General features: G+C 34.6%; 1 protein-coding gene across 4 annotated transcripts; it reads left to right on the forward strand.

Moving 5' to 3' along the window:
- The first annotated feature begins 1,603 nt into the window (after positions 1-1,603).
- On the forward strand, positions 1,604-25,893 carry LOC129891369 (calcium-transporting ATPase 10, plasma membrane-type-like). 4 transcript variants are annotated; one of them, XM_055966706.1, is made up of 35 exons: positions 1,604-1,663; positions 1,928-2,003; positions 5,875-6,116; positions 7,841-7,957; positions 8,050-8,089; positions 8,968-9,092; positions 9,199-9,330; positions 9,441-9,530; positions 10,283-10,352; positions 11,722-11,792; positions 11,902-11,985; positions 12,070-12,147; positions 12,223-12,294; positions 12,571-12,654; positions 12,739-12,821; positions 12,907-13,015; positions 13,092-13,147; positions 13,373-13,415; positions 13,486-13,569; positions 13,748-13,885; positions 15,992-16,057; positions 16,143-16,241; positions 17,001-17,108; positions 17,495-17,662; positions 18,896-18,955; positions 20,771-20,935; positions 21,011-21,127; positions 21,542-21,640; positions 22,545-22,682; positions 22,796-22,896; positions 24,136-24,181; positions 24,272-24,406; positions 25,103-25,210; positions 25,333-25,424; positions 25,504-25,893. In XM_055966706.1, the coding sequence occupies exons 3-35, from the start codon at positions 5,958-5,960 to the stop codon at positions 25,607-25,609; spliced, it is 3,243 nt and encodes a 1,080-aa protein (XP_055822681.1). In that variant the 5' UTR covers positions 1,604-1,663; positions 1,928-2,003; positions 5,875-5,957; the 3' UTR covers positions 25,610-25,893. The 4 variants fall into 4 exon arrangements, with proteins under 4 accessions (XP_055822681.1, XP_055822683.1, XP_055822680.1 ...); XM_055966708.1 differs by having other exon boundaries at positions 5,932-6,116; XM_055966705.1 differs by lacking the exons at positions 1,604-1,663; positions 1,928-2,003 and adding an exon at positions 5,400-5,553.
- Positions 25,894-26,046: the final 153 nt, after the last annotated feature.

Below are 26,046 nucleotides of genomic sequence, written 5' to 3' on the forward strand. Positions count from 1 at the left end.
ACTTGAGGTTTATTTGATTTTTATGAAATGACCACATCTTGATCTTTTTGTGAATATTTCATGAATTTTTGTAATTTTCGAGAAGGAGTATATTTCCCTTTATATAGGCGTGATCTAAAATTTAGGGTAAAGCAGCATCCAAGAATCCTAATTGAAATTGAATTCATCTAGTAGAGTCTCACAAAATTTTAATGTCTACAATATTTAAGAGCAGTGTAGAAGTATATTATTATGCAAAATGGAATCAACATGAATTATGATGCGATAGTTGAGAATTGAAATCCCTTTATTTTTAATTGGAGATTTTGAGTTTAAATTCTGACTATAATTTCTTTTTTTATTGAGAGACCATTACCTCTGATAATAGACCTATAATATGTGAATTCTAATTAATCGAATTTCAATACAAATTTTAAATTAAACGAAAATAAAAAAAAAATATGCAAAATGGAGAGGACAGAGCTAGAAGGAATCCCTTTTTCAACCATCCTAGAAACTAACTTTGTCAATTTGTTTATTTAATGATTTAAATTCATAATTTTAAAATTGAAAGCGAAAGAATATTTATCATCCTTCTTTGCTTGTATTTGGTGCCAAATAAAAGTGTTAGTCGGCACAAAGCTTTCACCCCCTTGACTCATCATAACGTGTAACCTGCCACTCATGAATCATCATAATTACTCACTCACAGCTTGCATTTCTACAGCTTCTTCCTACCAATTTACACACAGTATGGAAAAAGAAAAGTAAACTCAAAGAGTGTCATAGTAATAATAATATTGAATATTCAATATATGTAGACTGTATTTTTATTTTAAGAAATAAAGAAGTTGTTTTTGATAATTTTTTAGTTCAAGAAAAATATATTGATCAAGTGAAGGGAATATGACGAAATACAATAGAAAGTATGATAAAATATTCTGAAAAAAAAAACAGTAACTACATGAAAAAAATTACAATAGCCAATAGATAATAACAGAAATTAAAGAGCAAGAGACTACAAAAAAAAACGACTACTAGTGTGACATGATTTTCATAATTTAAAAGTGTATAAATTAAAATAAGACTTTTTAAGTAATACACATTATTAATTTGAGCTCATTGTATAAATATTCATAAATTTTAAAATCTAAATTCAATCATTGTTATTTCATGCGCTTGAAATTAGTGCTAAATTGTACTGTTTATATATAATTAAAATTATTTTTATGTATATATATATATATATATATATATATATATATATATATATATATATATATATATATTGGATGTCGAACTCATTCAACTTTTTGTATATATATTTTTTTTTAAATATTTTGAAACAACTTAATGAAAATTTTGAGTTTACTTGCTACTTGGAATAAAAATTTTGATACACAATTTTATCATATCGTATGAGTTGTTTAATATGTAGTTGGAACAAATACATGTTCATTTTTTATATTTTAGATTAAAAATAAAAAACAATTTTCTTGTAAGTCTTTTTATATTTAACACTAAAAAATAAAAAGTAAAGTGGGGTAGGAGAATATGAGTTTATTACTATTATAAAAAGCCTGCATCTACCATTTTACAGATTATGAACATTTGGCTTTCTTAGAAATTCTTTTCTTTCTAATGAAGTATCACTGAAGAGGAAGAAAAGTTATTATTAAAAAAGGTAAGAGAGAATATATTTATTTATTTATTAATTGTGTTAACAAAAGATATAAAAGGGTCATTGATGATTAATCATGTGGAAGTGAACAATTAATTCAAATGTTTCATTCTTCATCTCCTTTTTTTGTGGAAATGATTTGGTCAAATAAATGAAGTAATTTTTTTTCTTTCTATTTTTTGAGTAGTAGTACAATTTTATTTTATTTTTATTTATATAATAATTGACTTGAGGCACACATTCATATAAGTACTTGTTTCATTGCAGCTTTATATTTTAGCAGTTTTTAAAAGTTGAGAAGAACAAGAAGAAGCAATTCTGAGTGGTGCCTTCTGCTTTTGTGGTATGTACTCTATCAAATGTTGCTTGTCATTTAATTTGTTTGTCATTTTAATCTTTTTGCTAATTTGTTTGTCATTTTAATTTTGCAAAAAAAACACTCCAGCACCGATATCTCTGGTCGAATGTTAGAGTCGGCTCTATATGAATAGATTGTCCATATTACGTGGAAGAATTATAAATTAAAAAATAACTAGTTACTATTGTTGACTAGTGGATGTTTATTTGAAAGTTTCTAGTAACATATAATGACAAACATTTATTTATAAAATTGCGATTTATTAATGTGACACCTTAAAATTGACATTTCAATATTTTATTTATGAAATATGATTTGCTCATTTGATAAGATTATATATAAAAGTATGAAAATTGTGATAGTTTTCACTTTTCACAAATTGAAAGATTTTATGTTTGTGAATTTTTTAAAATTAATTTAAGAAATTCAAATTTTATGTGACCGTAAATTATGATTTGAAATCATGTTCAAATAGAACATAAGAATAAACAACAACAATATAACTTACGGGATGTGAAAATGATCAAATATATGCTGTTCTTAGTTTTATTTGGGTATTAGAAAAATTATTTTTAATAGACTAAAAAAAATAAGAAAAGAAAAAAAAGACTCAAAACATCTCAACTACTACAAACCTGATATTTTGCCAATATTATTTTGGCAAAAACTCAGACAAAATGCCACCTAATTATCACACCAAATAAACAACAATACTTTTGAAGAAACAATTAGATACGCCTTTTTTTTAGGTTGTCATTTTCAGTTAATTAATTTATCTACACAACTAATACTAAAATATAAATATATAATTCCTCTTTTAGACACGTAGTTAACCCCCCAAGAAGGGAAATAAACATTAAAATAAAGACTGATATAATAAAGTCAAAATCAAGTGAGAGGAGAAAATAAAAGTCCTTTATATATCTTAGTTTTTGCATGTGACCCATCTGTCCCTATGGACAATTAATTTCAGACATTATATATTAAAGTTATTATTTTAAAATAAACATAGGTGCAAAAATTTTTAAAAATAATCCTGAAATTAAGCTTGATAAAATCAACTTTATACATACTTGAATTTCGTTCATATGAATTGAATATCGTGCTTGATGTAAGACTTTATCAAAAATAATTTTAAACAATCTTCATTTTTTTTTTAGACAAGATATAAATTTTTAATAATAAGTATTTTCTCTCTCAACAAACTTCACAAAATATGAATTTAAATTAATTGAATCACTAAATATCAATTATTATAGTGTAATTAAATAAAATGAAAAAATCTCTTTTTCCTTACGGCTTTCAGAAAAAAAAAAAAAACCCAACAAGTTATATTAGTCACGGCATTTTCGTTTTATTTAACTTGAAAAAGTGTCTTTACTTTTTTCATAATATAGTTTTTTTTTAAATAAAATAATAATGTTGTGGATGAGTAGTCGTTTCCTTAAAGATTTGGGGGTACCACGTATCCTTCAACGTGCCTCCATTTTAGGACTTCCTTTAACATACAAAAATGTAAATAACGCGTTTTCTTTTCTCCCCTTTCTAAAATGAAAAAAAAATAATTATTTATTTATTTCGATTTTTTTTCACTTTATTTAAATGGTACTTAATTAAAAAAATTAATCGAATTTGAATTTCAAATTTGAAAAATAGTTTATGACTTGTTTTTTTCATTTTCATAAAAAGGTGTGAGAGATTAGTTATAGATGGTACGGATAAGGATAGGGATAGATCGAAAAAATATAACACAATTTTATATTACCGAAGATATGACTCTTGAGCCGAGAGTATTTAACAAACAACTTCTTTACTTTTACACCCTCCTTTCTTCAAATCACACTTAGTGAGATTTCACTAAATATGTTGTTGTTGTTAACTCTTGCCTTCAATTTTAATTTCAAAATTTTGAATAAAATTAAAAAAATATATTTTTTTATGCTAATTTATTACAAGTGAATTTTCTCGTGTTCTTCTTTTAAGACCCCAAACAAACATTCATGACCCACTCTTGCTTAAAAAATTACTCCACTTTTTTGGGAGTATTTATTACTCATAACTCACGCAACTTATTTTACCAATGAGTGGAATTTACTTATCTAGTAAGTAGGTATACGTGACGTGAAAATAAAAATATTCGTGCTTAATTAAAGATTATGAGTTTAAATTTTATGAATGAGTTTAATTAAATTAATTGAACTTCAAAATGAATATTAAAGTATAAAAACTATTTTTTTTCTTTTAAAAAGTAATAATTTATAGTAGCATCGCATTTAAATTTGCAACTATAGGAATTAATGGATAAAGAAATTATAGGGCAAGAGCGTTTTGAGGAGGTTAATTATTTGATGGCTTAATTAATTTTCTCTCTTCTTCTATAAAAAAAAAAATTAAAAAATGCAGGTGTAACGTCATAGTTAAAATAAAATAAAAGCCATTAGTGCAGTTAATAACCCTATATGAAAAAAGAAGTAGAAAAGAATATCATTATTATTACTAGTACTATACAAAAGGGAACAATAAATTAATTAAGTTCAGTTAGTAGAGTGGACCCATTTTTGTTCATAGATAGGATTTCAAAAATTTAAAATAATGCTATATAAATTATTTGTAAATAATAATTTCTTATATTTTGACGTCAAACTTGAAATATAAAAAGTAATTTTTCAAATTTTTTATTCACGACATTTTATTTATGTTTTCATATCTAAACACAATTTTAACTTTCGAATGCCTCATTTTGAACCCAATTTCAAATACAATTTCTTTTATTATCAATATATAATCAAATGCTTACTTAAATCAATGAGAATTATCGTACAATGAATATAATCTTTTGATCCTTAATTAAGTTAGCGTTTGATCATAAATATTTAAATATGTATTTAGTCATAAAATTTAATTAGATTTTAAGTTCTTCAAATATTTTTTTATTTAGTTTTAAAATTTTGACTTATAAAACTTCAATATTTTTCAAAAGTAAAATACATATCAAAAAATAACTTTTAAAAGTCAATTTTATTTTTTTACCTGAAAATTAATAATTAAATTAAAGCTAAAAAATCTCAGATTCAAACTTTTAAGTATGAATCGAATCACACAAGGGAGCGCTTCCCTTGCTCAAAGCATAGCGAGTTTGAATTAATTGGGATATCTATTTACAAAAAAAGAAACTAGAAAATCCATAAAAAGGATTTTTTTCCCGAAAAATTAAACTAGTATGTTATATTTTTTTATATGGTATAATATGTTATATATTTTTTTTAATTTTTAATTCGGTGTTCGGAATCCACATCCGTTCCGCAACGCAGGTCGGCACCATATATTATACCCTACACTTTCGATGTAAAAAATCATAACAGAAAAGAAAAAAAATAAAAAATTAGATATTTTGTTTTCAAAAAACACAACAGTAAAGGAAGTTTCCTTACACTTTCCTTAGCATAAGTATCGCAATTTCCTTTTTCTCTGTAAGTGTATCTGCAAATCTCTTTTCTCTCAGTTCTACCAAATATTGTCGGTTTCTCCATTACCGGTAAGTTCTCGCTCACTATACTTTGAATATATATATATATAAAATTGGTTCAGTTAAAAAAAATAATTAAAAATTTTTTAGGCTCAGTGAATGAATTTATTTACAGTGAATACAATATAGTATATAGTATATTATTATGTATGTTTTTTTTTGGTTGAATATGGTAGAATTTGTGTTTTTCTCGGTATTGTAAATATGATTTTATTTGGTTGGTGTTTAAGGTGACAAACCCTAGTGAATTATTTGAAATTGGGGTTTAATTTGAGATTTATATGTTTGTTTGTTTTGGATTTTGTTTTATATTGATGTGAAATATTACAGAGAAAATCTGAGAAAAAAAATTTGTTATCAAATCTGGTGTCATCTCTCCTGCGACAGTCTGAGGATTTTTGGAAGTGAAAACGATGAGTGAAGAGAATGTGAAAGGGTCGCCGTATAGGCGGCATCAGAATGAGGATTTGGAAGCTGGGAATAGTAGCAGGTCTATTGTTGATGATTGTGGAAGTCCTTTTGATATTCCAAGGACTAAGAGTGCACCTATTGATCGGTTGAAAAGGTGGAGGGTAAGTGTTTTTTCATTTTGTGGAAATTATTGTTATGATTTTTGTGTGTATATATATTTGAATCCTTACTTATTTGTGAGTTATTTTTTTGTATCATGTGGTTTTTGGAGTGAAATCTTATTTAGGTATTCGATTATTTCGCCGCTGTTATGACTTATGCTTTCCTCATTAATTGACATGTTTTCTTCACTGTCGTTTTCCCTTTTTGGTAAATACTTTGATTTGCTAAACTTGAGTCGATTTAGAAGCAACCTCCTTATCTCCACATTGTGGTAGGGGGTAAGGTGTGTGTACACTCTACTCTGCCTAGACTAACTTGTGGGATTATACGGGGTATTGTTGTAATCATTGAGCTTATTTTTACTTTATTTATATATGGGTTTTCTTGGGATGCATTTCTTTCTGTTACGTTTTAGTGATTTTTGGATGAAAATCTCATGTGGGTGTTTATCCATTGGTTTTTCTTTTTCCCTTTTTATTTGGACTTGTGTTTTTGTGTGTGCTGGGTTTAAGGATCCATGCTTTGGTCGAGTTGTGACTCGTGAGGGAGTTGTGGTTTTCAATTAGGGGCTTTAATGAATCATGGAGAGTATAATTTGCATAGGTCAAGATTTATGGGGAAATGGATTGTAGTTTTTCATTAGGTTTAAATGTCAGTGAATTTGATACTGGCTTTGTCATAAAAGGATAGATTTCTCCAACTTCCATTCTTTCTACGTTCACGTTTTTTCGTTCATTTTTTTTTAAATATAGCCAACTTGAATCACCTGGTTGACAATAAATAGTTAAAGAATTGACTGGAGGGAGGAGTTTGAGATGGGCTTGAACTTACAGGTGTCTCTGTTCGAGAGATTGATTTTCTGTTTTCCGTCCTCGTGTTTATGTTTGAGATTTTTCTTAATGACATTTTTATTAGCCTATCATGAACAATTTTGTGGGATTTCACTGGGTTGTTGTTGCTGTTGTTGTTGTATCATGAACAACTTAGTTTACATTTGACATAATGCACTGGGAAATTGGTCTTCGGATTCCAATCCCGTGAGTTAACTGATAAACATAAAAAAGGAAGTCAAGCAATGAATCCCTTATTTGCTAAAACGAAAAAGTTCGTTTTGCAACCGTTGCCAAAACCCAAATGGTTATGGTACCTTCTTCATGACGGTTACACTGAATCCAAAATTTTATTACCAAGCGGATACAATGTGGAGTATTGATGGACAGGAGAGGTAGCTCAAGTGGAAAGCACCTCTACCTCCAACCTTAAGGTTATGGTTTCGAGTCACAAGGGAGCAAATTACAATATCAAAAAACAAATACAATGAGGATTATTGAAGCTTTTCTGTTACCCAATGCAATGTGGCTATCAATGCTCACTTTCTACATGACAATGTTATGTTCAGGGGTGATATATTCTTTATTGTGAAATGGATGGACACGACCACAGTGGTTGGACCGTTAATAAAGCCTATCCCAAAATGATAGTTATGCCTTCAGGAAGACAATTAATTTTTTTTAATACAAAATAACAGAGAGCAGTTCGTTTCCTGGTTATGTGAATCTTCTTTTGTTTATGTTGGTTTTTTTATGTTGGAGAACAATTGCTGCATGCATGCCTTTCCCGTTTATAAATTTAATTTATTTATTAGAAAGCCTTGCAAACTGTGATTCTTCCACTGGTTTAGGATGGGTATAAATTTTTTCTGACCTGAGTCTTCTTATCTCAGCAAGCTGCGCTTGTCCTTAATGCTTCTCGTCGATTTCGATATACCTTGGACTTAAAAAAGGAAGAAGAAAGAAAGCAATTGATTGCTAAGATAAGAACCCATGCACAAGTCATTAGGGTAAATATTACTCTTGAATATTTCACATTACCCTACAGTGCATTGAATGGAAGTAAATATTCTTTGTTCATTTTTTCTTTGCAATGAATCAGGCGGCTCTTCTTTTTCAAGAAGCAGGGAAAGCAGTCAATGGTAAACACTTCCTGATGCTACTTTAAGTCATTGAGTGAAAACTATGTTGTGACAGCTCTAAGTGTTTAGCCTAAAAAAATTGTATCCATATCTAAATACAGGAACACTGGAGTAGGTGAGAGAGAAAGTGGGTTATAAATAAAAATGTCTCATGGTTGTTTGTTTGTTAGGTCACTTGAACCAACAAGCTTGAACCAATATATTGGAAGTTTATGTTCTCTCTTTCCCTGTTTGGAATGTAATCAGCTTTTTCTGGTGAGGAGATTGATCTGTAATATCTCGTCTTTTAAGTTAGTGTGGTAACCGTCTGAAGGCGGCGACAGATATCCATCAGATACCTTTCTAATTTGCTTTATGGTATTAAAATTAAATAGTTCAAGAAGATGAAGCCCAGTTCTTGTATCCTTGTTTGGTGCAGATCACAAAGACAGAAGCAGATTTAATTACTGATAGGTAGTTGTTGTTGCAAAGAATTTATCACAGAATGTAGGACAATAGCCCAATGAAGGTGGACCTTTTCCATAGTTACTCTTTAACTGCAACAGTCACATCGAAAGTTATCAGTGAGTTTGTTTTGTGTATGAAGGGGAGTCTTACAATTAGGCTCTTTCACTTTAGTTTTTTGAATTATATTGCTACGACTCCCCAAAAATGTTTTCGCACCTGTGTCGGATTCTCCACAAATGCACTACTTTTGGAGGATCCGACATATACCCATGGGCATCTTTGAAGAGTCCGAACAACATAGTTTGAAAGGTTGTGTAGGTGAACCATTGAGCCTAGATTTTCTCGTCCTATTTTGAAATGGTAGAATTTTTTGTTGGTCACATGTTCCGGTGGGGTACTATTTTTTCTTACATTTTTTGTTTTTGTTTTAGGGGATGGGTCTCTTAAAATGTTGCCTCCAACTACTACCTCTCCTGGCGAGTTTGATATCAGCCAGGAGGAGCTGACCTTTATGTCTAGAGAGCATGATGTTACCGCTTTGCAGCATTGTGGAGGGGCAAGTTCACCTTCAAAATCTTTAATTTTTTTCTTTTAGTGATACGAGTGCTTGTGAAGTAAAAGTCTATCTTTGCTATTTCTATTGTGCAATGGTGTAACATCAGGTTAAAGGGGTGTCAGAGAAGTTGAAAACAAATTTAGATAAAGGAATTGATGGAGATGAAGTAGATCTGCTGAAGCGAAAGAATGCATATGGATCCAACACATATCCTCGGAAGAAAGGAAGGAGTTTCTGGGTATGTGTTACAGATACTACATCATTTAATGCCGTGATTTACTGTTGAGAATCAATGTCACATTTTCACCATCAAATATATTTACCCTTTTTGTGTGTGCTCCACTGTAGAGGTTTGTTTGGGAAGCTTGCTGTGATACAACCCTGATAATTTTGATGGTAGCTGCAGCTGCATCATTGGCGCTGGGCATAAAGTCTGAGGTGTGCTGAACACATGCTAGCTTCTGGTCACCATTTTAGGATATAAATTCTCATTGGGAAACTGTTTACTGAAATTTCAGTAGAAAGAGTTTCTATTCTCTGTCTTTCTTTATTGATATTGAGTGGAAATATATTTAGAGAACACACACAACTGCAGCCAGGGGTGAGAATGGTAAAGTCTTATAGATCTTGAAAAACACATTTGTGTTAATAAACTCTCCTATGTTCATACCTATCGGCTATCAGTAAAAATCTCTTAAGTTCTTTGTCTTTTATGGGATTTTCACAATGCAAAGTACTCCCACTGTTCACTTTTACTTGTCCAGTATTCCAAAAATAGATTTTCATTTTTACTTGCCACTTTTTACATATCAAAAAAACATTTATTTTTTACTTCTTACACTTATTCTCCAAATCATTTTCCAAGACTTTATACGAAACATCAATTAATAGGGGTAGTGTGGTAAATATCTATGTCAATCATTGTTTTCTTAATGAGCGTGCCTAGTCCAAATGTGACGAGTAAAAGTGAACGTAGGGAGTATATAACTATATATAGAGAATAACACTATATATAGAGAATAACACACCAATATCCATCAATTTCTGGCCGTGAACATCTTTATTCTTATTCCCAACAATTTTTGGGCCTATTATGTCTTGACTTTTCCAGTATGTTTCGTCTTCAAACAAGTATTTAATATCTGCTTGCGGGTCTCTCCTCATACTCTAATTTAAGCTTGCTCTGTTAGGGTATAAAAGAAGGATGGTATGATGGAGGAAGCATTGCTTTGGCAGTGATTATTGTCATAGTTGTGACAGGTACAAGGATTTATGTAGCGATTTCATTTCAATAAAGCTCTTGATGTTGAACTTGAGTTTAATTTGGCTAGTATGAAGCAATGTGCAATGTCACTCAATTCTCAACACTGGATAAATTATCAAAAACATAGATTCGTAATTTATAGCCTGTTTGGCCACTTATTTTGGGAAGCGCTTTTTGTCATTAGTGCTTTTCAAAAAGGTACTTTGGCAGAGTAGCAATTTGTGTTTTACTAATCAATTTCAAAAGCACTTTTGCCATAATATTAGAGCAGTAATATGTGCTTGGTTAAGGTTCCAAAAATGCTTTTGGAGAAAATCTACTCTATTTAGATTTTGAAAAAGACTTTTTCTGCTACTACTCAAAAACACTTATTTTGTTTCTAAGAGCTTGACTAAACATCTCAAATTCTCTAAAATAAGCACTTATAACTTCTTAGAAGCCAAACAGGCTATTAGATTGCTCTAGTTGACAGTTTTCAAATTTCATGTCAAACGTTAGTACTACAAGGTTAGTTGAAATTTGATTTAAAATGGGAGAGACTTGGGCTGATTAAGTTAGTTGGTATTTAATATAAAAGGGGAAAGATTGAGGGGTTGATTGATGATTATACTGATAATCCTAATTTGACATACATGTCAATCGTGCATGGAGGCTTTTTACATAGCAGAAGTCCAATTAGGAGTCATTTGGCATGTCAGATGGGATAAGGTGAGATCACTTTTTTTGAACACTATACTAGAAAGGATGTATAAGAGAGTTATGTGGTACCACCACCTTTAGACTTGAGCTCTGGATGAACGTCTCGTGCACTTGGGTAAACATTTTAAATTAATATCTCCTTCCAAGTTTCAGAAGCTTGATTTCTCTTAGCAACCAATGCTTTTACAAATATTAACAGTTCCAATAGCTATTTTATTTTAATTTAGGTTTTTGTTAGGTACAACTATGTCCAATTTGCAATCACTTTTATAGGGTAATAGACAACTCTATGTTCAGTGCCAATACCTAATTACCTAAAGCATTACACAGAATCTTGTAATAAGGATGCAGATGTTGTCAAATCTGTGATCTCTGCCTAGTTAGATGGATGAATTTTGAAAGAAATTATGGAAGAAAATGAGTTAGGAGCAAATCTTGCATGCGCTTGATTAGTAGTTTCAGTTACGTCATAATAACTGATTAAAAAGATATCCAAGTCTAATATGCATTTACTCGTCTATGTTTATTTCCCTAAAGTTGTTGATGCAAGCCATTGCATAGAAACTATTTTAGCATCCGGATTATATCTGACCAATGAATAAAGTCTTAAAGTTCATTTTATGCTCTCCTGTTGGTAACTCACAAGTCCCCGGTATGCATTTGCAGCTGTTAGTGACTATAAGCAATCACTTCAATTCCAAAATCTTAATGAAGAGAAGCAGAACATACAAATTGAGGTTTGTCTTCTACTGTTTCCTGGTATTGCTTGTGGCAATCACCGTTTTTGTCCTTCCCTTTTTCTTTTCCTTTTTCTTTTAACATTCTGAGAGGGTCCAATGTTAACAGGTCGTTAGAGGTGGGCGACGAGTTCCTGTTTCAATATTTGATGTAGTTGTTGGTGATGTTGTACCTCTGAAAATAGGTGACCAGGTCAGTTTCCTTTTCTTCTACCTTTTTTGATGTTGTAAGGATGATATTATTTCTATGAACCATCTTTCTCTACATTGATTGCAGATACCTGCTGATGGAATATTAATCTCGGGTCAATCTCTTGCACTTGATGAATCAAGCATGACAGGAGAGAGCAAGATTGTGAGTGTTTCTAGTGATCTCTTAGGTTACACTGCTGCAATTTCCTTGTTAACTGGTATTAATTTTGTTATCCAGGTTCACAAGGATTCTAAATCTCCTTTCCTAATGTCTGGATGCAAAGTAGCTGATGGATATGGAATGATGCTGGTAGGCTCTTTTTCTGCAGGATGTCTGTGTGTTTGAAGGGCCTACTTTGGTCATTTCATGTTAAACTTTAATTTCAGATATTCAAATGGCTTTAGAGATCCCTGATTTGCTGTAGAAGGCATTGTTAAATAAGCAAAACATTGGAATTAGGGCCCGAATCAATATGAATGGTTCAATGAGTTCATATGGTTTACCTGAACTTTGTTTGAGACTGAGGCATGCTTGCTTTATTGATTGATTTGCAAATGATTTTATACACGTCATGTTCATTTCCAGGTGGTAGGTGTTGGAATAAACACAGAATGGGGATTGCTGATGGCAAGCATTACAGAGGATAATGGAGAGGAAACACCATTGCAGGTTATTTGAGTGTGAAATGTTATGATTCTGTTGAAAGATTTACTACATTCATGAATTCAATTTTTTTTGCGTATTTCATTTTAGGTCCGTCTGAATGGGGTGGCAACCTTCATTGGCATAGTTGGGCTCACTGTAGCTTTAGCTGTTCTGATTGTCCTTATGGTCAGGTAGTGGCAGAATTCAATTGACACTGTTTATCCTTGACTTTACCTCTACTGCTCCAGGAGTCTTAGTTTAAGAATGTCTGTACAGATTCTTTACTGGTCATAGTTATAACCCAGACGGATCTCGTCAATTCACAGCTGGGAAAACAAGGGTTGGCAAGGCTGTAGATGGAGCTATAAAAATCTTCACTATTGCTGTATGTACATTTTTATAATGACCTTTATGTTCTCTAATTGGTTGTCATCTCAAACCAGTGACCTGTGGAAATGTAGGTTACAATTGTGGTTGTGGCAGTGCCAGAAGGGCTTCCTTTGGCAGTTACTCTAACGTAAGTTCGGTCCTTCAGTTCTTGCCCCTCTTTTAGATTCCTTGGTTGTTAAACACAAACCTGAATATGGTTGTGAAGGTCATATGTATAGCTGGAGATCTCCAAGTGATTGATTAGTTTGGTCCTTCTGTTCTTCATCAATTTGGATTACTAGTGGTCTTTGCATCAATATAATTCTCTGTTACACAACTGGTATTTTGAAGTAGTCTCTGACTTGTCTTGCAGGCTTGCCTATTCAATGAGGAAAATGATGGCAGATAAGGCTTTGGTAGGAGCAGCCATCTTTCTCTGAATTCTTTTCTCAAGATTTCTGTGTCCTAAACAATATTTAACTGCAGGTGCGAAGGCTTTCTGCTTGTGAGACTATGGGCTCTGCAACTACAATTTGCAGTGATAAAACTGGAACCTTGACTTTGAATCAGGTTGAATTTTTAAAAATCCTCTTTTATTTTGTTTTTTCCCACTTCCTCCTCTTCCTTCCTCTTTTCATTCCCTTTGGTTTTGGATGGGTTTAGTGCTGATGCTGTGGATGAAGAGCCAATTTATAGATGCTGCCTAGCTTCAATTCTGATCCCCCCCCCCCCCCCCCTTATTTTGCAGATGGCTGTGGTTGAGGCCTACATCTCTGGTAAAAAGATTGATCCACCTGATGATAGATCTGAAGTGCCTCCAACTGTGTTGTCTCTGCTTCATGAAGGGGTGGGACTGAATACAACTGGCAGCATTTTTGTACCACAGGCAAGTTAATAAAAATTTGTCTGCTTTGTCTAGTTGGAGCCTTTATGTGATTTATATCCTTTTTATTTAGAAGTTGATATAATTTGGGTAACAAGATGTTTTAGTGTCAGTGCTCTGATTTATCTGACAGTCTTTTGTTATTCCAGAATATTTAACACTATCATTCATGATACTTTTTTTTTATGATTTCTTTATTAAAAATATATTTGTTATATTATTTGCACAGATTTCAAGAATCCAAGTCGTTAAATATATTGATTTGGATTTTGTTGCAATGCTTTCTCTCTCATAATAACTTTTCAACTATTGGTTTAGTATTTTCTTTTACTACTAATTGTAGAATGCATAAGTCGGGCTATATATCTTGAGGTCCATTTCATTCCAAATGGACGAGGGAAGGGGTTATTTCCTTAGTTATGGTCAGATCGACGAGGGAGGGGTTGTTTCCTTAGTTATGGTCAGATCGACTATGTAACATGGGGAAGATTGTTGACCAATTAAGAACTCATGTACAAAAATGCAAGCAGTGCAGATGAGGATGCTGAGGTGAATGTGTGGACATACCAGGAGACATAAGATTAGAATGAAGATATTCGGAACAAGGTAGGAGTGGCTCCCGTGGAAAGATAAGATGTGAGAAGTGAGACTGAGATGGTTTGGGCATGTGAGGAGGAGAGGTGCGGATGCCGCGGTAAGGAGGTGTGAGAGGTTGGCTGTAGTAGGCTTGAGGAGGATAGAGGTAGACCTAAGAAGTATTGGGGTGCGGTGACTAGGTAGGATATGGTGCAACTCAGCTCACCGAGTACATGACCCTTGATAAAATGGTATGGATGATGAGGATTAGGGTAGAAGTTTAGTTAGTAGTCTTTCCCTTTTTCCGGAGTTTAGTATTATTCATTTCTTTCCCTTATTTTTAGATTTTTATCACTATTTTGTTGTTTTGCCTCGATATTGGATGATCTTCTTGTTGTTTCTGTTTGTTATTATTGCCTCCTTTTCACTGTTTGTTCAGCCGTGGGTCTTTTGGAAACAACTCTCTACCTTCTCAAAGGTAGGGGTAAGATCTGCATACACACTACCCTCACCAAACCCCACTTGTGGGATTACATTGGGTTTGTGAAGTGGGGTTTAAGTGAGGCTGAATCTACTGAACATAAGAGAGGGTTGATTCTTCTTTTATTACTTCATTTTTGGTGTAACAGTTGCTGCTCCCAGCTGATGGTCTCAGTCAGTAGCATTGTTTTTTGAGTGACTGTTCATTTGTTCATACTTTGAAAAACTGAAACACTTGTGATAAAGTAAAATCAAGTTACACCAACACCTGTCCCGTGCTTCTAGATTATGATGAATGGAGAAGAGTTCTTGGTTGCACTCTCTTGACAATATGACGTTGACACATACTATATATGTTTGAGGAATTATTGATGTTTTCAGTAATCTGTTAACTCTGAATGGCTGTTAATCTGCTATTCCATTACTAGTGGGGAAACTGTTTCTTCGCTTATATTAATAGTTTTTCCACATTTTATTTTATATGGTAGTTGATATTTTTGAGCTGTATGTTGGCATTGTCATTGCGGTCTTGCTAGAAGTGGGGTTGGCGAGTTTTGACATGAACCTGTTGCCTTGAAATATAGTGTTTCAATTAGTGGAAGCTTATTGCAAAGTTGACAGGGATTCACACTAGGTTTTTTCAAAATATTAAGGGGAAAATGAACTGCCGGATGAATGTAAATTATCAATGGTTAAATAAAATGGTGGCTTATCGAATAGTTCAATAAAGTGTAGGCTCAGGTACTGTTTTCTCCATAAAGAATCCTTTTGGTGGTGAGATACTGCTTGATATTTCAGTCAACATGATTCCCTAGGGCCTGTGCTGGTGATGCTTGTGTATAGATATTGTACTTACCAAAGACAAGATCAGATTGTTTTGAGAGCGATCTCTCTAATTAAACCAGTGACCTTGGAGTCCTTTGGTTCCTTGTGGTGTGAGTTCGTGTTAATCAGTTAAGGGTTGGTCTTACTGGTTTTGCTTTTTTATTTTGTGGGAATTTCATTTTTCCATTTAGATAGAGAAAAATCATGTGCTTCCTCATTTTCTGATAGGGTGGTGCTGCTGTTGAGATTTCTGGATCGCCGACAGAGAAAGCTATTCTCCAATGGGGTGTCAATGTAATTATGCTATGGTTAATGCTATGATTTATGCTTATAGTAATTGATGTCTGAATTCTCTGATGTAAACTGGTTTCTTCTATAGCTTGGGATGAATTTTGATGCAGTACGATCAGAAGCATATATTATCCATGCTTTCCCGTTCAACTCAGAGAAAAAAAGAGGCGGCGTTGCTGTGAAGCTGGTAATGCTCAATTCTGAAGCATATAATAGGACTAGTTTTTAGCTGTGTTGCTCCGACTCCCAAAAAATGTTCCCATACCCGTGTCCGATATTCCAAAGAATGCACCACATTTGGAGGATCCGAACACACCTGAAGGCATTAAGAGTCTGAGCAACGTAGATTTTTAGTGTGATTATACCTTTTACTTGAGGACTTAACAGGAAGAGCAAACTAAGAGAAAAGTGACATACTATTTCCCATTTCATTCTTGCTTCTGAATAGTAGCCATGTGCTTTTTCTTTTTCTTCCAATTTTTTTTCTCCAACCTGCTTGTGAAGAGCAATCTTCCGCATCATCTTTTAGAGTCGGGCTCACAATGTAAAAGTTGTTTATGCCTCGAGCTTTTATTATTCTGGAATTTGACTCGCTGGATCTTTTTTCTACTTCATGGCTAGCTAAAGACCAAAAGTTGCTTAGGGAGAATCTGTTATTTGGCATCCAGATGAATCAAGCAAAACATTGCTTCTATGTCCATCTCTTCTTGTCCAAAAAAAAGTCCCATCTTTTCTTTGGATGCTATAAGGTTTTCTCATGATAGGGAAAATATCTGAAGCTGTCTGGAAGGTCGGATGTTGTAAATCAGATCTTAGAGATTTGTGGTCATGGAAAAACCACCTCATAAAATAGGATTTGTATCTGAATGATGCCTCAGGTGATACCATTCTGTGTTTCTTGATTCGAAATGTGGTGACCCTGCATGGGTGGTTTGGTGTTTTGCAGGATTCTGAGGTTCACTTGCACTGGAAAGGAGCTGCTGAAATTGTTCTCTCTTGTTGTACAAGTTTCATTGATGAGAATGGGTCGGTGGTTCCTCTGGGCGATGATAAGGTTTGTGGAAATGTTGGTCTTATCAAGCAGTTGATTTGTTAAAAAACAAAAAACTAATCAATCACTAGCAATTTATCCTATTTTAAAAGTGTGATGTTTCTTCCTCATTTTGAGGAATATCGGTCAATTATCACTCGGGGAAATTTGTCATATGAACCACTTCATCTGAATTGGGCATTTTAAGAGAGAAAAGAATGCCAAAGTCGAATGGTCTCTTCCATGAAATTTTACTGTCTGCTGTAACTTTCTTCAATATAGATGTGAGTGATTTCTGCATGTTATTTTTGCAGGAGATTGCATAATTTCACCGATCCAAAAAGATTTAGCATTATTTTAAAATTTTTTGGCGTTTCAATTCTGAGTGTAAGTTCATTTATGGTTTGCAGATGTCACATTTCAAGGAAGCAATTGGCAACATGGCTGCTTCGAGTTTGAGATGTGTTGCTATTGCCTACCGGCCGTATGAGGTTGAAAAAGTGCCTAATGAGGAAGAAATAGATCAGTGGGAAATCCCTGAGGGTGACCTGATATTGCTTGCAATTGTAGGCATTAAGGTACTTCGTAAAACTCTTCTTCACCTGTTTTATATGTGTGGACTTCTTCTTCTCTTCTATGCACCAAGGGAAACTTTTCTGCGGTACACGCGGTACACTGATGGAAAATGTTACGGAACTCAAGTTATTGAATTATTTTGGTCGTTTGTTTAAAGGGTGTAAATTTTTGAGCCAAGTCAAATCCAAACTGAGATCTTTATGGGCTCATCTTGACCTGATCCTTGTCCGAACTCTTTTTTTGGGTTTGGACAACTGAATCTGAGACTTGAAGGGGATGATTTAGGAACTTGTGATTGTGTGCGGAAGGCTTTCCTAGGGTGGCAAACAGATAAAACAACTTTGGAAGTTGACAACCAAGACTGATACAGAAATCCTAATTTTCAGTTTGGCTTTATCTTACCTGGAAAAACTTCATAAGCCATAAATAGTATTTCTATGAATGCAAATTCCCGAGGTTGAGATTGGAGATAATATATCAAAGCCTTGTTGACATTGATTTCATGAGATCTTCCAAATCAAATTATGTTTTCCAGCTGCAAAGCACAATAGTATGAGAGTCGAATGTGGTTACTCTTTGGGGAGTGAAACCTATAGTGTAGATGCTATGGAGCAACAGTGGTGGCGCGTAGAAGGGGGTGAAAACGATCTATGCAGCTAAGTAAAAGCAATCGGGTGCAGAACCACAACTATGAGGAAGTTGAGTAGTGATCAAGTAGTGGTGACTTGGAGGAAGTAGCAGTGGTGGCTAGGAAGTTTGAGAATGGAGGGAGAGATAGGAGGGGTGGTTAGGGCCACTGGACAAGCACTAGGGTTTCCTCTTTAAATATTTTTAATGCACAACATCAGAAAAGAGAACACCAGCAAGCTTGCCGTCTGATGAGTAAGCTCAACCTTAAAAGAAATAAGCCTAACAAAGTGTCACCTTTATCTTTTAGCCTGGATAATTCGAGGAACTGGGTACTCAGTTTTTCTACTTACTGTGTCATAGCCTTTTCTTCGAAAACAACCTCTCTACTTACTCGAGGTACTGGTAAGGTCTGCGCACATTCTACCCTTCCCAGATCCCACTTAGTGGGATTTCACTGGGTAAGTTGTTGTGTCATAGCCTTTTCTGCAGTTACAATTCATTTCACTTCCTGCTCTCTCTACATTTCCTTTTCATTTTTAAGAATATATAATGCCGAAGTATCATTTGCTTTGTTCTTATTACACACATGTTTAATTGTGTTATAGGATCCATGCCGACCAGGCGTAAGAGATGCAGTTCAGTTATGTATTGATGCTGGAGTGAAGGTAATTGCAATAGTGCCTTTGCATTCGATTCTTTGAAATATAAATTTGTATTGGATATAATCCTGCTTAGTTTTTTGGTTCGTCATGTATTCTGTTATTATGGTATGGACATGTGAAGAGGAGAGACACAGATGCCCCAGTGCGGAGGTGTGAGAGCCTGGCCATGGATGGTTACAGAAGAGGTAGGGGTAGGCCGAAGAAGTATTGGGGAGAGGTGATTAGACAGGACATGGCGCAGTTACAGCTTACGGAGGACATGACCTTAGATAGGAGGGTCTGGAGGACCCACATTAGGGTAGAAGGCTAGTTCATAGTCTCGTTATTCTTCTCTATTCATAGGCGTAGTAGTGCATTACGATCTCTTGCGCTTTGACTTCTGATTTCTGTTATTTCTATTATTATTTATTGCTTTCTATGCTTTGATTACTCAATTTTACCCGTGACGCTTTCATTATTTATTTAATCGTTATTTGTTATTTGTATTTATTTATTTGTATTTATTTGTTATCTATTCGTTATTTGTTTGTTGTTTTTCTCATAAAGCTTTTAATTTTCTATTCTTATCTAACATTTTTTATGCATTTATGCTTTTACTGAGCCGAGGGTCTCCAGGAAACAGCCGTCCTACCTTGGTAGGAGTAAGGTCTGCGTACATTCTACCCTCCCCAGACCCCATGTTGTGGGATTTTACTGGGTTGTTGTTGTTGTATGTATTATGTTATTAGCTCAATGATGCTCACATCTCTGTTTTTACTGTAAGAAGGGTTCTTCTATTCGAGTTTCTTTTGGTTTCTGTAGAAAACTATGTTCTATTTCCAAACATGACATTTCACGGGTTTTGAGTTGTTTTATTACATTGATGTGCTGATGCTGTTAATTTTACGGGAGAAATCGTGAAGAAAGCCTTTCTGGCTTTTTATAATGGGAATTTGCAAATATATTTTGTTAAGCCTATTTTGTACTTATTATTAAGATAAAGTATCTGTTGTTACTTCTATGTAATCTGTATCTTAATTTTCTATTCTATTCACTGTCCTGCATGTATTTGTCAATGACATTTTATTAAAGCATGTCAGATTGTCAGTTTTCAATACAGTTAATCCAATCGAAGATACATGAGTCAGTACTATAATGCAGTACTGGGTTTCTGGTGCCATAAAGAAACAATGTGGAAAGTTGCTAACTCCATGAATGATTGGCAGTTCGTGGTTGGGTTGGGTGTCTGTGATACTTGTATTTTGTAATGCATAAACATTGGTTCTTTTTGATTTCATCGTAGTTGAGGTTTTGAACGGATAGTGTGATGCCTTGACAATAAAGAATTGAACGAGTGTTTCCTGTTATTGGTATACTTTCGTAGAGATCTTTTCAGATTTATGGGACTCAAACAAATTTGGCACCTCAGCTGCTTGTTAATCTGTGATTTTGTTGTACAGTTCTTGTCTTGTACCAGCTAGACTGTTTTAGGAATGTAAACGGAATGTTTTTCCTTGACAAGCTGTTCCTCTTGCATGCATAGTGATGTCTGAAACGGTTGATGAATCTCCGAAAAGCTTGAGTGTGGCAATACATGTTATATGCCTCTATAAAAAAATGATTCTTTTTGGTCATATTGTAACCTATCCCCTTTCGTATTTGAACTTAGCAAGTCCCAGCATGGGGAGCTGTGTTATATGCTTGAAGTGTAGCATGTTCACCCCTATAGGATGTACTGTTGTATATAGGTCAACTCTTCCAAATCTTTTTATAAATATTTAGCTGCCATACCTTCCAATATATGTGATAGCATAAATTTGTTTCCCATCAAATTCACAGGTAAGGATGGTCACTGGTGACAACTTACTAACAGCAAGGGCAATAGCTTTGGAATGTGGGATACTTAGGTCTGATGCTGATGCAACTGAACCAAACCTGATTGAAGGGAAGAGGTTTAGAGCTTTGTCTGAGGAGGATAGAAAGGAAGTGGCAGACAAAATATCGGTAAGGAATGAAACTAGAGTGTTTTTAGTCGTTCAACAAAGTTGTTCCTCACTTTAAATTCAACACCATGTCCAGGTTATGGGAAGATCGTCACCCAATGATAAACTCTTGCTTGTTCAAGCACTAAGGAGTAAGGGCCATGTTGTTGCTGTAACTGGAGATGGTACTAATGATGCTCCTGCATTACATGAGGTGCTCTTCTTGGCTGGTTAAGAAAGTAGTTGTGTGATTATATAAAACATGAGGTCTACTAGGTGTACTTTAGCTGTACTCTCTTTCTGAATCATTTTATCCTGTTCGCTGTCCCTTCAGCCTGAGGATTTTCCTTCTGTTGCTATATGGTTACTTGCCGGACCTTTGAAAAATGAAGTCGCTGCTCTTGTATTACTTATGGTGATACACACATATAGGGCCTTGGGATGTATGTCTAAAATGCATAGATCGTGACTGGGTACATCAGTTGCCACTTATCTGCAGTTCTGTTTTTTAATTTGTTGATCAAACTTTCTTGTCTGCTCTCTCTGAATCTTTCATAGGGTAGCAGTGTTACCTTCACAACTAACCACCATATTTGCCAATAAGATTTCCTTTGCTGCTTTCTTGTAGGCCGATATTGGTCTTGCTATGGGAATTGCTGGAACAGAAGTTGCCAAAGAAAGTTCAGATATCATCATACTGGATGACAATTTTGCTTCTGTTGTGAAGGTCAGTTTATCAAGGTGACAGCTTTCGCAGGAAGTTATTGGCCTTTTTTTTCTTAGTAAAACCCAAACTTGCCTCGCGTGTTTGACGAAATTGCTTTGAAGGTATACCCAAGAGTCGTGTTTATATAGTTTGAACCTAAAATACGATGATGCTAAGGATAAGTTTTATTGTGGGGATTGAATAATCCTGCCAGGAATTCTGAATCGTCAGGAATGACTGATGTGCTTAGTCATCTTACTTTATATGAGAGCTTTCCCTCAACATTTTAGTGCTACCGCGTTTCCGATTCCAGAATGCATGTTCTCTATGAAAGCTTAAATTGCCTTCAGCAGTTCTGAAGTTGATTTACCTGATATATTTCGCAAACCCATTAGTTTTCTAGTTGCTTTGATTAAAGTTCCAAGATTTTTCAAACCAGTGCACGGTATAATTGTTTCTATTGTTCTTTTCCCCACCAAAAGCAGGTGGTCCGATGGGGCAGATCTTAAGATTTTAGTGCCACCAAGTTTCCTATCTCAGAATGCATGTTTTCTTTATGAAAGTTTAAATTGGCTTCAGCAGTTCTGAAGTTGATTTACCTGATATATTTCGCAAACCCATTAGTTTTCTAGTTGCTTTGATTAAAGTTCCAAGATTTTTCAAACCAGTTCACGGTATAATTATTTCTATTGTTCTTTTCCCCACCAAAAGCAGGTGGTCCGATGGGCAGATCTTAAGATTTTAGTGCCACCAAGTTTCCTATCTCAGAATGCATGTTTTCTTTATGAAGTCGGATCTATTTTATGCCTGATATATTATGCAAGCCCATAAGTATCTTTTTTAGTTGCTTTGATTGAAGTTCTAAGATTTTTCAGACCAGTTCACGGTATAATTATTTCTATTGTTCTTTCCTTACCAAATGCAGGTTGTTCGATGGGGCAGATCCGTGTATGCTAACATCCAGAAATTCATCCAGTTTCAGCTCACTGTTAACGTTTCTGCTCTTATAATTAATGTTGTTGCTGCAGTTAGTGCTGGTGATGTCCCATTGAATGCTGTTCAGGTTTCATTTCTCTGCCCTCATTTCATTGATCAGAATGATTAGCAAATGCACTCCTAGTGTTCTACATTACATTCTGATGATGATCATTTACGTTATTCCATTCACCTGTGCAGCTACTTTGGGTAAATCTTATTATGGACACCTTGGGTGCACTTGCATTGGCCACAGAACCGCCAACTGATCATCTGATGCGCCGAGCTCCTGTTGGTCGAAGGTTAGTTTGTAGATTGATCTTCTGAAAAATGAAGCTTGCTTCAGCATTTTAATAGCAAGGATGTTGGGTTTTGTGACGTCAAGTTACTTTAAGCTTGGCTCCATTACTTTTTCTGCCTATACAGATGGGCTAGGCTTTTATAGATATAACTAATCTGTCATGGGGCTGTGGACTTGGTTTCCTATAAGGAGGCCTCTTTGCACGATGGTTTGTGGAATTTGTTCTTTTGCATAAAGTGTTGGAAGTAGGTTTGTATTTAAGCTGTGAAATATGTAGAGCTCCAATTACCCAATGACGTGTAGCCTAGTGGCCTACCAGGTTACTTCATCAAATAATGAAGTGGACTCAAACCTTGGAGACTAGGGTTCAAATCCAAACAAAGAAAAAAAACGCTAGGTGGTTGCAGTGTTACCTGGTACCTCTGCTGGTGGGAGGTAAGAGCTAGTAGGTATCCGGTGGAATAGTTGGGGTGCGCGCAATCCGGCCCGCCCACCAATGTTATATAGTTGTTTTAGTCTTCTCCATCTTTTGTTATCACACCCTATTTGGATTTTGGATGCTGCCCATGTATTAATTTCTGTATGAATCAGAACTTCTAAATAGCACGACCTATTTAACATATGGCTCTACGATGTGCTGAAAACCACACTACAGGAAAACCATTCTTCTGCGCATTCTTCTTTCAGTGGGTTTAAACAATCTCACTGCATTCTTAACATTCATGTGATTATAGTGTAAGCTGGATTCTATATGTTTCCGACTCTTTACACTCGTGTTACTAGATTATAGGGACTTCTATATTGCTCAAATACCTTCTGCCATTCATTTTAATGGTTTGGTACTTTTTTTTGGATAACCGTGGTGATCGGACCAGCATGCGCGCACCTTGACTAGTTCCACGGGATACCTGATACCTCCCACCAACAACAAATACTTTGTCCACCAAGGCTAGAAGGACAGAAGGGAAGAAATCACCCAGTGCTTAGTGCTTTTGTCTCCACTGGATTTGAACTTGAGATCTCATGATTCTCCTCCTACTTTAATTTTGACCATTAGGACACTTCATGCTTGCTTGTATTAAAAACATCTAGTGGTGAAACTACTTTGCAACTCTAGCCAATGGTTTTCCAATTGGATCAACTCATTTTCAGCTTCTTTCTGTATTACTAGCTGTGATGTTCCTATAGTTATTATGTTTTCTCGGGCGCATCATCAATTGATTGTTTAATTCTATCTCAGGGAACCTCTTGTCACCAATATCATGTGGAGAAACCTATTAATACAGGTAAAATAAATTTTACAGCAATTTTCCAAGTTGCGAAATATTCGTTCTGTATTAGTTTTGAGGTTAATACTCCTGGTTGAACATATGCAGGCTCTGTATCAAGTTTCAGTTCTCCTGGTCCTCAATTTCCGAGGTAAACAAATTCTGCATTTGGAGCATGAGACGAATAGGCGGGCTGTTGAAGTGAAGAACACCTTGATTTTCAACGCTTTTGTCTTCTGTCAGGTAAGAATATAACTGATAACAAACTCTCCAATGATTGGCTTTTGCACTCTTCATATTGTATTTTTCCTTTCTTACACGAGAAAGATTATCTAGTGTCGGTACTTCGTGCTAACTCAAGCATGTCTGCTGTCCCAGGATATTTGTCCTACTTATGCTTTTGGATTGTGCAAGTTGTCCACTTTCTTAAATTCTAAATATGTTTGAAATACCACAAAAACTTTAGCCTCACCACTTCTCCACCTTTTTATAATTTCTCCTTCATTCACCGATAAAAACATCAAAACATGTTCCAAGTGTTCACTCAACAAATTTTGAACAATTCATATTTTTTGACTCTTCCCTTATTGAATCAAGAGTGGACAACCAAATTTGGATGGACGGGGTATTTGATCTCTTCCCTTTTTAGGATGTTGGTTGTGTTTCCGGAGATGACTCCCGAATTAAATATGAGATATAACAATCTTCTTGGGCTTCCTTCAATTTCTCCTGCAGCCCTCTTTTTCCTCTTCTTTTAGTTGGTTTGGGAGATCGGTGTATGAGGTAAAAAGTCTGAAGCTGGTTTGTTTGGGGGTATGGGTGTATGGGAGTATAAGTCTGAAACTGTTCGTCATATTACTCTTGACAAGTGAGCAACATAAATTCAGATATTTGCCTTCCTATCGAGATTTAATCACTGGTAATGACTTAAAACTGCAGGTCTTCAATGAATTCAATGCTCGGAAGCCAGATGAGATGAATGTGTTCAAAGGAGTCCTCAAAAACCGTCTATTTGTTGCAATCGTCGGCCTCACAGTGGTGCTTCAGGTATATACATTATCCCTATCCTTCCTTTTTTTGCACTGAACATCGACCTTTTTATATTAAGAATAACTTTTTATTGCTTAGGTTGTCATAATATTATTAACAATGAACTTTTTCTTGCTTAGGTTATCATAATATTCTTTCTTGGAAAATTCACTTCAACTGTGAGACTGAGTTGGCAATTATGGCTTGTTTCAATCGTCATTGGAGCAATAAGGTTAGTATGGTCTTATGCGCTGCATTATAATTGATCATTAATCTTTCTGGTACTAAGTGAAGTTGGTTTTGCTCAACAGCTGGCCCCTTGCTGTTCTTGGGAAGTTGATACCCGTCCCCGAGAAGCCATTTGGTGAATATTTTTCCAAGAAATTACCAAAACGGAAAAGTCAGGAGTGTTCATAGACATTTACACATACACAAAACTTAACTAACCAAAAGTATGTCGTACTTTGTAAGAGTAGCGTTTCTTTTGCTGCTGTACATAAATATGCGGTTAATATTTCATTTTGAGGATGTAGTAGATCATTATACATATATTTCTTGAATATGCCTCTCTAAGTTTGGGGATGCAGTCAACCTTTTGCAGCAGATATTAGTTTTCCTGCGACTGTATTTCACAGTGATGGTTCTGGTTGAGAAAGCCCTTTTGTGCTGTTCATATAAGATGGAAACTTGTTTTATCATAATCACTTTGCATTACTTCAAAATTTTCCTTGTGCCATCCCATTTGTATATGCACTTGATTATAACATTATTTTGGAAAACAAACAAATAAGAAACGTATTCACGTAAGATCAAAGAATGTTCACTTTTTCTCAAGTTACCAACCAAAGTTTGGT

Source organism: Solanum dulcamara, chromosome 6 (assembly GCF_947179165.1).
Source record: "Solanum dulcamara chromosome 6, daSolDulc1.2, whole genome shotgun sequence".
Lineage (NCBI taxonomy): Eukaryota > Viridiplantae > Streptophyta > Magnoliopsida > Solanales > Solanaceae > Solanum > Solanum dulcamara.

Bases quoted from the DNA above. Each gene is read 5' to 3' on its own strand.
- LOC129891369 (XM_055966706.1), top strand. From the start codon at position 5,958: ATGAGTGAAGAGAATGTGAAAGGGTCGCCGTATAGGCGGCATCAGAAT. The intron at 16,242-17,000 runs GTAATGCTCAAT...GGTGTTTTGCAG, and splicing joins GCGGCGTTGCTGTGAAGCTG to GATTCTGAGGTTCACTTGCA. The intron at 25,425-25,503 runs GTTAGTATGGTC...TTTGCTCAACAG, and splicing joins ATCGTCATTGGAGCAATAAG to CTGGCCCCTTGCTGTTCTTG.